This window comes from Anastrepha obliqua, chromosome 2, assembly GCF_027943255.1.
Source record: "Anastrepha obliqua isolate idAnaObli1 chromosome 2, idAnaObli1_1.0, whole genome shotgun sequence".
NCBI classification, from domain to species: Eukaryota; Metazoa; Arthropoda; class Insecta; order Diptera; family Tephritidae; genus Anastrepha; species Anastrepha obliqua.
This window is the reverse complement of record NC_072893.1, coordinates 61,083,153-61,095,566: the sequence shown is the minus strand read 5'-3', so window position 1 is coordinate 61,095,566 and position 12,414 is coordinate 61,083,153. Positions and strand designations below refer to the sequence as shown.

Below are 12,414 nucleotides of genomic sequence, written 5' to 3'. Positions count from 1 at the left end.
AAAGTTATGGAAGAAAATGTAACTGCCCGACGTGAGTTTGATGCGCACAAGTAACTGTCCTTCGTTTGAGGCAGCTGGCCGTTACGAAATGCACTTGAAAGTTTAAACTCATTTTTCTCGAAACTACTTTTTCCGGCACGGTCTGCATGATAACTCATATAGTTTTTTATGGATGGTATAGATTAGCTAAACTGGAAGATCACTTCGAAGATTATATAATAATTGAGAACTGGTGTTACAAATCATGCTAGCAAGCGAATATTTAGTAGAAGATGGGGATTGAGACTAGATTTTGTGATGTGGACGTTCAGCACCATTGTGTACCAATTTTATTCTAAGATGATGACCCACCTTAAGTTGGAAATATAGTGTCAATAAACTAAGTACTGCGGAAAGAGCAGAAGTTGCAGGTAGAGAACTATAACAAGTGCGTTGCAGATACATATAACCAGTAAGACTAAGATATGTTATCTATGCTATGTATAGATAAGCTCCTCCAAAATTGGTCGATTTTAATAGATACCGGCGGTGGATTTGAACTATATGGTGGCCAGTGCAAACATCGGCAAGGACCTTCGCTGGGTACGCTTCCCCTTTTCAAAGGAAATGAATGAGAGATAAATTTGTCGATAAGAAGGTCATCTCTATCTTCAGGCTAACGGTTCAAGATGGGCTGACAGCGATATACATATATTCTCTAGAACTTGGTGTCGCCAAAAAACCACAGAAGCAATGACATTTAAGAAATAGTTAGTAAGCTATTTACGATATATCATCTCCTATAACTAAATCCAAGCTAATATATCAATGCGAAGAAGAATATAACTCAGTCAGTGGTCATCTCTCGTGTCTGCGCTTCCAATCAGATGCATGTCGACAGAAATGTGAGATAGCAGTAATACTGTGAAGCTCTCTCGGATCTGTCTGAAGTGTCAGAACTTGCAGCAACTATCGCCTCGACGATAACAGTAGCATATCTAATATTTCCTGACACATGGAGGTGAGATAGTTCGAAATCACGTCAATCTACTGATAATTGGGAATCATATTGGATAACGTCAATAAATTTTTTAAAAGAGTCAAATTTTTGGTTTGACTTATTATGTCCATTAGCACCAATAACATATGTATTACTATCCACGAACAGTGCCATAAAATGGTGCCTCTGTGATTTAATTGACTTGAGCGTTGTCTAATGGGAAGCACTATAACCAACCAACCACGTAGCTTTCACGGGTTCCGAGATAAAAGCGTAACGCTTCTCTACTACGTATTCTCTTTTTATTTGGAAACATCTTTTGACGATAACATTTTTCCATCAGATTATTAGCATTGCTAACAGGATTCAGATTACTTTTGTATCATTACCTCGGTCCTGCACTGCAGACATCTTTGTTATTCGCTAACTTTTCTCAAGCCCATGGAAACTTGTTACCTGATTTTATCAATACATTTATTCCTAGATAGTATATTGGCAAACCTCAAAGCTTGTTTTTATCACGATCAATACTTATTGCTTTAAAAACGCCTTTTCCAACACCGTATCTTAAATTAAATTGATCTAAACTTGAAGCTCTAGGTCTGGATAAGGTTAAAGCTTCAGCATCCGCATCTGCTTCACTAATATCGGTCTCAGTATCACTAAATTTTCGACGCCGACGTAAAGTAGAATTGCTATATTTAAAATCTGTGGAATTTGCCCGCTTCCTTTCTTGTTTGGCCATTTCCACAGCAAGCATTTTCAATTCCCAATCGTTATGATGAACGTTTTCAAACACACTTTCGACATTTTTTTGCTCCGAATCTTCATATTTAACATTCAGTTTGGTTGAGGATGAACTAGAGCTCGAACTATCACCAATGTCTAGGACAACATTGTCTGGCCTTTTTAAATTTCCAGTTACATCTGAAACAGTTACTATGTAATTTCCTTTTTGTTGCTTCTCAATTGCAATATTTTCCGCCGATTTGTTTTTATTCAAACTGCGGGTTGAAATGTATCCAGATGAATTCTTATAGAACTTATTAAAAATAGGCGAAGAGCCATATCGTTGAATTTGCGGTGGAGATGACAAAAAAACTGTATCCGATGAGTCACCTCGCTAAAAAATTCGAATAATATAAATGTAAATTTAATATCAACATTCATTTAATGCATTTATGTAAATATTTATGCAAATATTTACCATAAACAAAAGTTCTGCTGATGAACTCGAACTACCGTGGTCATCTGACTTCGGATCCGCATCATCCCATAAAGTATTTAGTTTATCTTGATTCATAAATTCTGTTTTTTTCCGAGGCGAGGATGATTTCAGTTCAATATTTCTAATTTTTGTCTGCAAATTCGCGATAATTTCATCGCGTTTTCGTACTTCTCGCGCCATTACCGAAAACTGTAATTCGAATTTTAAATGCATTTCAGTAATGTGCTCCTTAATAACATTATTAATTTCACTCCAAACTCTACTGAAATTCTCTTCCATATTTAGAATATCTGAAATTAATAAGTAATAAATATGTATATTAAATTAAAGCAAGTAAGGCATAGCTGTGTCTTTCTGGAAATAGGTGTCTGATAGTAATTTTGAAATGGGTTTTGGTGTGAAAAGCAAAACAAGCATTGCTTTAATATGCATTAAAAATATAATATAATGTGCATAATTTTTCGGTTATATTTACAGTGTAGCACCGCAACAACACAAATTCATCCAACAAAACAAAAACGAACATATCTAACTAAGTAGCAGCTATGGGCAGAAGCGAGAGCAGTGAATACTTTAACATAATTAAATAAAACGGATCTAAAAATATTGTATGCCAAGTTTTCTTAAAATTGCATTTTTCCTATGAGGATTCAATAGGAATTTTCAAAGCGTTGGCGGTATAAATTCGTATTAAGAAAAAAAGGTTTTTGGCCACATATAAAATTTACGGATAGCGTAAAGAAAAAAGAGATTGTCTTAGGCCTTCCTAATGCACAGACTACCGTGTTGCAATACGCTCTATTGATAAAAATGCCTCACCCTAATATGCATACATGTATAATATTATCAAAATATTAGTTTCTATAAATATTCATTACAAGTTCAGGTATATTAATCACCTTCTGTTCTCAAAGACTCTGCAATTGTTGTTTTCATCCGTTTTGTTGTACGTTGATTACTGTTTGAAGAAATTGAAGAATGTTGCATCAGATCATTATTGGATTGGATGGCGTTTCGATGTTTCAACTCAGCTTTCATAAAAGGTTCAATGAAGGCTCGATTTTCGGGATATTTTTCGAAGTTAGAAGCCGCAAGTACAGGCAAAGGAGATTTGAGCAGAGCTTTGTCACGCTGCTCACTAGACGGCCGCAAGCCACTATAGGATTCATCTTGGATCGCCTTCTGGGCGCTGTTGGGCGGACTAGAAAGAGTTGAGTTGGACGTTATACTTTTCATTAGCATACTATGTCTAGCCACATACCCTTCCAATGTTGGCTCCCTTAAGGAATTATTGCTGAACATGTCCATTGTTGTTGAATCCTCATTTCGACCAGTTGCAGGACTTTTACTTTCTTCTGTACTGCGATGCAATTTTGTTAAAATGCATTTCAATTTACGACGTTCAGGAGTTTCATTTTGTTCTGGACTAAGAGGTAAATAAGCGGGTGGTATGTAACTGTCTCCCTTTTGATTATAGGTAGTTGACATAGGTGTGTTTGTAGATGTGGATGAACTGGACTCATATGCTGAGAGGAATTGTGAGTACATTCCAGATGTGTCACTGAAACACCGGTACAAAGGTTCTGATATAGCGATTTGATTACTGGTTTTGGAACTATCCAAACTAAAACTTCGCATTTGTACAACTTTTTCAAGTTCGGCTAATTTCTGACGTTCGTTTAAAATTTTCAGCCGCTTTACAAATGGCAATCCACTATACTCGGGCGACAAGTCGAAAACAGAGTGATAACATTTTTTACCATCGCCGTTTTTACTTGCAGTTGTTAGTTTATTTTGTTTTCGCAAATGATCAAAAGCTTTTGCGTGTGTTGTATTGAGATCTGATGTTGCTGCTGCTCGTGTAGATGTTGTAACAGAGGTTAGCGTTTGAGTTGTGTCATTTGAAGAAAATGTTTTTACTTCTATGTCAGAATCTCCTGGGGAAAATTTAGCTAAATTATTATAGCTTGTTGATATTAACGTAGCTGATTTTAATTTGGACCATGGCTTAATGGATATATCACTATCTGAGCGCTCTGATGAGGTGTTCATGGACGGCTTTATGAATTTTAATGACTTTCCTGATACCGCCTTGGGCGATTTACTAATTGCACCTTGATTGCGTTTAATCTGATTTTGTTCTTCACGTACTCTGAGGGGATTTGTTTGGCTGACATCTCCAATGGTAGGTGATTTATCTTCTTTTGGCTTACTTTCCAAAGAATCAGGGTTTGTCACTCCGGCTAAATTAAGCATTTGGATCTTCTGCTTCAGAGACACAGCCGCATTAGATTTGATCTGGTTCAAAAGATATAATTAAAACACCATGACATGCATGCATATGACACATAAATATATAAATTTACATGCATCATACAAGGTGAAGTCCAAAAGCCTGGTAGAATAAAAATGTTTTTGATGACGTCATCTTTTTAATGATATACTGCGTTGGAAGTTACATCCCTACCTGACTTCCAGTGAAAGCTTGGTGACATTCGGAGCAGTGAAAGCGAAGTTATTGCTTCTAAAGTGTCAGTATGTTTGTGTCATCGGTACAAAAACGAGTTTCGAACAAAGAGCTAATATCAAATTTTGTTTTAAAATCGGTAAAACCTTTACCGGAACATTTGAAGTGATGCAAAAAGTTTATGGCAATGGTTGTCTGTCTCGTGCCAGAGTTCATGAATGGTTTACACGTTTCAGAGATCGTTGTGAAGACTTAAATGACAATAAACATACGGGCCGCCCAAAATCGGTAATCTCCGAAAACTCCATTGAAATTGTTCATAAATTTATCAAAAATGAACCGAAATCATCGTTGAAGTTCATGGAATCGTTCATGAATATCTCTGGTTTAACTGATCTTTTCGACTTATGAAAGATCTGTGAAAGTGTCATTCCGCACAAGTTAACTGAGTACCAAAAATTGCTCAGAATTCAACATTCGAAGGAACTCATTAAAGTGGCGACAAGAGACGAGAACTTCCTTTACAACATGGTAACTGGTAATGAAACGTGGTGTTTTCAACATGAACCTGAAACTAAGCGTCAAAGTGCCGAATGGAATACCACAGACGAGACATTTGGAGAAGTCAAAAATCAAGTCGATGCTCATTTGTTTTTATGACTCCAAGCGAATTTTCCACAAGGAGTTCATGTCAATGGGCCAAAAAATCAATGCAATTTTCTTTCTTGGCGGTTTGAAGTGTTTGCTGCATCGCATTCGTCAAATTCGCCCTGAATTCCGCGAAGGGGGAAACTGGCGTTTATTGTATGATAAAGCACCATCTCATCGATCCACTCTTGTGGCTGATTTTTTGACTACAAATTTTAACCATCAATCACGCACCGAGTTCGCCTGATATGGATCCCTGTGACTTCTACCTATTCGGAAAATTGCATTTGGCCATGAAAGCAAAACGTTTTGCATCCGTAGAGGCAATCCAAATCAACATCCTGAAGGATATTCCAGTCGATGACCTGAAACACTCTTTCGAAAAGCTTTTAGATCGCGCAAAATAGTGTATCGAGACCAGAAGAAACTATTTTGAATAAATAAAGTCGATGTTATCAGAACAAGGCTCCTGTCGTTTCTATTTTAGCTCAGCATTGTTTATGTTGGACTTCACCTTGTATATATTATATACAAAATTTAAAAATTAAAAGTGGGGTTTGCCCGCTGGTAACGCACGCCCCTCCATCTGCAAAACAATAATAAAACATTGACTAGGAATTGAGAGGAAACTGGGCCGAATAAAAGATGTATGGACACATTGCAGCCATTTTTTTGTTTTTGTTTTATTCACACCTAAGGGCATCGCGATGCTAGGAGTATAACTCAATGATAGTAAATATGTGTTTTGAGTGTTACCATCATCACATCAGGTTTTTTTAAAGGGCCTCAAAGTTTCAGTTATGAGCCAGCATTAAAAAAAGTATCCCATTTCTATAAAATTACACGACTCTTGAAATGGAAGAAAAATATTGAAGGAATTAAAAAAAATGTTTTCATAACAATCCTTGGTAAGAAATTTAATAACTGTTTTTTTTTAATTTTCGAAATTTTTAAATGGCCACCTAGAATCTTTCTGTGAAGAACTTCTTCTATCCTCTATTAAAATAAACGCAAACGTAGTTTGCTATTAAAAAAATTTATTACATACTTATTGCCAGGTGTAAAGTTAATTTTTAGGGCGAATCCAAAACGATTTCAATAATGTCTGCATATTTTAAATACCAAATGTGTGTTTTTGTATGTATAATTAATTGCACACTTCATTGTTATTGATAAATTGAACAAAACGAACCCATTCAATATTTTCGAGGACGTAGACTGAGTAAAAAGTCTCAAGCGGTAAGAACAAAATAATGACTAGTTGGAGCAATAACTTAAAGGAGGTGAGCAACCCTGATAATAATAATTCTCACTGAGTAGCTAAAAAATGTAAAAAGTATATCTTACTCCGGATTTTATATCGCCGCAATTCGTTTCTTGCTTATTTTTTAACAACTGTAGCCTTTGCATCAGCGGAAGGACCTCATTAACTTCAGTCTCGGGTTCTTCTTGAATTGATTCCTGTGGCGATAAGGCGCTAGCAACATGTGTGTGAGGTGGGGATATCTGATGTTGTATCGTTGGTTTGACCGCCCTCTCCTCCCGGTCCTATGGAGGAATAAAAGTATGGGAAAAAAAATTACTGAGCTTAATTTGTAGATAAATATAAAAATATTTAAAGTCGTACTCATAAATTCTTTGGTGATTTGAACAATCATTAACCATTATTTTCATGATTTTAACTAATGAAATTTCTCCATATTTAAATGCAGGCTTAGGATTCAATAAATCTGGTTTAATTTCATTTGCATTCGATCGTAACTAAATATGAAATGGACAATTATTAAAATAGAATGGTCACCATATCTGCCCCCGATATTATAGGATCGCACAAATAGTCTTTCTTTTTTGTTTTTTTTTTTTTTGTTTTTGGAACAAATTATTTTGACAGTGAAAGCTCTTTCCTCTTTCCTACTGGAAATCTTGAAATATTGCCAACCTATTTCCAAAGTCAGTGTGGTACAGCCCAAACGGTGTGTTTATGGAAAAGAAGTCAAAATAATTTTTTCTGACGAAACGCATTTTAATCTCGGCCGCTATATTAACAAACAAAACTGCCACAACTGGAGATCAGAAAACCTGCACGTGATCGTCGAAAAGCCAATGCATCCTCAGAGAGTGGGAATATGGTACGGATTTTCAAGCAGTGCTAACATTGCATCATTTTCTCGGTCGACGAAAATTGAAGACATTGTATTCTTAGCCGTCTCGGCAACGTCACTTGGTCACATCAGAACTGCGTTTTGACGCCAATCCATTAACGCTTCAGACCTTAAGGCGAATATTGAGCTATGCATTCGTGGGATAGAGCCCGAAACCATCACCGAGGTCGTTAACAGGATATGCTGACTTCGCAAAATTTTTTTGAATTTTACGTATAATCCAAAGGGAGAAATAATGTATTTCTACTTCGTGAGCTAGTTCAATTCCACCCTGCTATACTTATTCTAAATTTCTCCTTGAATCGGTGAATTTCGATACTTTTACATTTCCTGATAATGGTCAGATCAAGTCAGAGACGGTTAAGAGAGCATGGAACATGTAGGGTGATATATATAGTTTAGATATATCCTAGAAAGTGACGAAACAGATTTTAATGATCAGGCGTATGGTAAGCTCAATAAGAGAAAGATGAGAATCGTATTTCTAAACGAATACTCTACGATCTAGGAATTAAGCTTCAATCATCATACTTCTGATGGCTAAGAAAAACCAGCCCGCTTAGCTGAGTAGATGTGTGACTGACATGCCAGTAGAGATTCATGCGGCTTAATTGTGAGGGACAACGACATGACACATACCATAAATTGGAGGAAAAGCTTGAACTAAACACTTGTGAAGGATTTACACATCAGTGTATAATTTTTATTTCAAGATACTAAGTTAAATTATGCCTGCCATCTATGGTTTGACAACATTTCTTTACTTGTAATTTTAAAATTTCTAAATCCTTAATAAAATTGTGAAATGATTGGTTAAAATGATGCACTACTGTTTACTGACGCATATTTTTTATAGGAGTATAGCAGCTAATGCAATTTTCAAAGGAATTAAGCGTTAATTTCTCTAGAACTATTAATGTATTTTTTCTTACTTGCTTCTCTTTGAGTAAACGTAGCCTTTGAAGTAATGGCAGTCCAGCACCAATTGGACTCGGTGTTTTGTCTTGATGGACTTTTTCTTTAATTTCCTCCTTCTCTTCTGACCGCACATGTGACATTCTCTTCAAAGCTGTTTTATTTCCTTTATTTGAAATTTCATGTAGCGGTTGCATTTCTAGCGATTCATCACTTCTTCTGCTCGTCCTGGAAATGTTAAATTAATGTAATAAATGAAGTATTTGTAAAATTAATAATTAAAATTTTATATTGAAGCTTACAACGGCCAGCTCAAATAAAATAAGTTAAAGAATAGAGTGTTTCTTTTTACGTAATTTGTTTTTGTTTAATAAAACATGAAAGTCCATCGAAGGCCAAAACTTGGTTTTATTGCCTTGAAAATTGTACAGTACTTTGAAAATATTTGGGGCATATTGCAATGCCGGTTGCGAAATATGAGCACAGATTTTGTACTTCAAGTGGCTTCTTGAGATGATTCGATTGACAAAAAATCATCCACCGTCAAGTGAGGATTTCAAAGGGTTTTCGAAATAGCACATAAAGAAATGAAGCTTCATCTTTTCTGCGTTTTCCTTAGAAATAAGTTGTGGAAGGCCCCTTTAACAACAGTCAGGAGGCACGAACTCTCTTAGATCAATTCAATTCCATTCCTGGAACCCAGACCAGAGAAATGTTACCTGCACATTAAGTTTATTGCTGATAAAGTTGACAAAATACCAAAGTGATTTTCATTGGGGTCTTTTAATTTTTTAAAAATTTACTATTTTTCGATGTAACTGAGATTTGAACAAAACTTATTATTATTAATAGTTTTGAAATATAGGGTGATCAATTAAGAGGAGTTTTTTTCATTTGCGTTTTTTTTACAGATCGCGCGCGAGTTGTGGCAAACTGTCATCGTGGATTTGTTGAACAGCGTTTGGCATTTCATCATGGAAAGACTCACACCGCAACAACGTCTACAAATTGTTCAACTGTATTATGAAAATCAGCGTTCTGTGACAAGCCACTTGCCATACAGCTCGTGAAACAATGACTTTATTGAGAATTCATTTCGGAGATCAGCTGATTTCACGTTTAGGACCTGTGAGTTGGCCACCAAGATCTTGTAATATCACACCTTTGGACTTTTTTCTTTGGGGATTCGTGAAGTCCAAGGTCTATGCTGATAAACCAGCTACGATTGAAGCTCTGGAAGCCAACATTACGCGTGTTATTTACGACATACCAGTCGAAATGCTCGAACGAGTGATTGAAAATTGGACCTTCAGAATGGACCACCTTAAGCGTAGTTGCGGCCAATATTTGAATGAAGTCATATTCAAAAAGTAAATGTCGAAGAATGTCCTTTCAAATGATAAATAAAGGTTTTGAACATAATTTACATTTTTGTTTTTTTTTAACTATTGAAAAAAGCACCTCATGATTGATCACCCTATATATTCGGCGAAACCAAAAATTTGAAAATAATTAACCGTTCAAAATGTTCTTGTCCTTTATATTGATAATTTGTACTCACAGACAGCAAAAATCCGAATGCAATTATCTTCTTGTTATATTAATGACACATTATTTTATTGAAATCATGGTCAAGGCTATTATTTTGTACAACTACTGTATATTTTGTTTTTGCATTTTGATGGAATTAACGCTAAAAAACAGTAGAGCAAAGAGTTTTATAAAATTGCTACACAAATTATTCAAAATTAAAGGCCTAAAATTAGTCGTTATAAAACTTTCCACACTTTTACCATCAACGGTGGATTTTTGTCACTGAAAGAGTTAAAGAAAGTCGTCTTTACAAATATAGTTGATATCTTTAACGGGTGTTGAGTTACTGTAGTTAAAATAAACATCAAAACGGTGTAGAATTCGACCACTGGGGGATACTAGTTTGATATTGCTGCTACACGCATTACAATACTGGGACACACATGGATACGTAAATATGTACAAGGTGGCGCAAAATTAATCATCCCATCGGAAGATTTATTTATATGTTTTGCAAGTGGCGTCGTACGTCGTACAGTGCGGCCGATTCCCAAAAAGCTGGCCAAAATTCGAAAAAAAAAGTTTCTAGATAGAGTTTTTTTGTCTTTGGGTTGGCTACAGTAATGCCTTGAGTAGTGAAAACCGTTCATAGCAACGTCCTGTACCCTAAATATCCTCTGTATTTTCAGTCGCAACGTGGCCTTGCATCGTATTACTGTCGATGAATAGTGAAAGTTGTACACATTTGAAAGATTTTTTAATGGAGTAAATTGAACAAAACCAAATGGAATCATCTTCGGAAGGTTAGTAAAATACGAGAAATCTTTAGTACATATCAATACCTCGACACAAAATTTTTACCTGCAGCAATACGTAGATACATTTTTTGCAATTTTTTTTATAAAATTTGAGTTTTCATACGCCGTCATATGATGCTTTGAAACCTATTAAAAGTTACTCCAAAAAGTAATGGTTACTGAATAAAACAAGATTCAGCTGCTACCACTTGCTACCTTGCGACGCCGAAAACACATAAATTTATATGCATTTTGATTATGTTCTTGAATATACGCTATTTCACGTGAGGGGGTGGCCAATAGGGGTGGAAGGGGGTGGATTTTCAAAATTTTAAGATCAAATTCGTAATCAGCGACCCCGACAACTCCCGAGTAAGAAATTTTGAATCAATTACTTAATTTTTTGAGTTTTGGCCAGCTTTTCGGGAATCGGCCGCACTGTGCGTCGGTCATATTTGACACTTGTGAACTAGACACCTGCAGTAAGCAAATATACAAGAAATAAAGCTCCTAAAAGTCAAAATAAGATTTTTTTTATTAAAAAAGTTGTTTGAAAACAAAATTGGATGATTAATTTTGTGCCACCTTGTATTGCATATCACAAAAAATATATAGTAATTAAAAACTTACCTTGCATTTTTAAGAAGGCTTCGTATTCCTTTTACATCGTTTCTTAATTTGTACACAATTTTTTTTGAGGCACTATTTTCGCTACTGTCACTTCGATTAATATTGCTATATACAGTTTGATGGTCCGACTGATCTTTGTTACTTTGTGCTTTCGCATACTTCTTATTTACACACCGCACTTCCATTAGTCGTTTACGACCAAGAGTTTGTAAAATTTCTTGTGCTTCTGGATAGTCTTTCATAGCGGCAAGTACATCCTCCCGGGATAGTGAAAAGAGTTCTGAATAGCCAACTGAACGGACATCGGCGGTGCGCCTAAGATGAATGAATGAATTAATTAAATAATATGATATAGTATGATTTTACAAATTATCACACACTTATTAAGGCCATCCAAGTTTAGAATTCCTATTTCGCCAAAAAAATCGCCTGCTTTCATTGTGGTTAATACTTTTCCTGTCTCGCTAAGTACTTCCAGTATGCCATCAGCTATTATAAACATTTCCCTCGCTACTTCACCTTTCCGACAGATAGAGTCTCCTGGTGTAAATATGTATGCTTTCATTTTCAAAACCAAATCGTGTAAAAATTCTGGTTGGCACTCTTGAAATATAGTGACTTTCTTTAAGACACTCAAGTTAACGTGTAACGCTAGTTCTGTTTTTAGCTTATCCGGCAATAGACCCAAAGCTGTATTTATATCACCACCTCCCTGGATACGCCCTCTAGACCAGCTGTAGTCGTACCAACGAAGGACCCGTCGTTTCATTCCACCTGGAACCTAAATAAAATAAAACTTTAGTAATGCAGAAACACTAAAACTTTTATTATATTGCTACGAGTATTTAATACTCGTATATTTACTTATATTTACTTTAGGTCAGAGCATCTTAGACTTTTTTCTCTCACAGAACTCTTGACGATTTTTAAATATTTAATAACAAATTTAGCTTATCAAAGTTAGAAGTCTCAACTATTTACTATGTGATCAACTATTAAGCCTTTTTTGGCCCGTGAAAATTATAGCTACTACGCTTTAGGGGACAAAAGTCGAG

At 35.7% G+C, this 12,414-nt stretch overlaps 1 protein-coding gene across 1 annotated transcript in view; it reads right to left on the bottom strand.

Moving 5' to 3' along the window:
• Positions 1–1,109: 1,109 nt before the first annotated feature.
• Positions 1,110–12,414, bottom strand: part of LOC129238774 (uncharacterized) — a 50,806-nt gene continuing 39,501 nt past the window's right edge. The window contains exons 12-19 of the mRNA XM_054873952.1: positions 11,740–12,140; positions 11,360–11,674; positions 8,417–8,627; positions 6,670–6,870; positions 3,469–4,505; positions 3,107–3,408; positions 2,187–2,497; positions 1,110–2,102 (exon numbers count right to left, since the gene is read on the bottom strand). Of these exons, the coding sequence (XP_054729927.1) occupies positions 1,482–2,102; positions 2,187–2,497; positions 3,107–3,408; positions 3,469–4,505; positions 6,670–6,870; positions 8,417–8,627; positions 11,360–11,674; positions 11,740–12,140 (3,399 nt within the window). The 3' untranslated portion in view covers positions 1,110–1,481. The remainder of the gene's footprint in view (positions 2,103–2,186; positions 2,498–3,106; positions 3,409–3,468; positions 4,506–6,669; positions 6,871–8,416; positions 8,628–11,359; positions 11,675–11,739; positions 12,141–12,414) is intronic.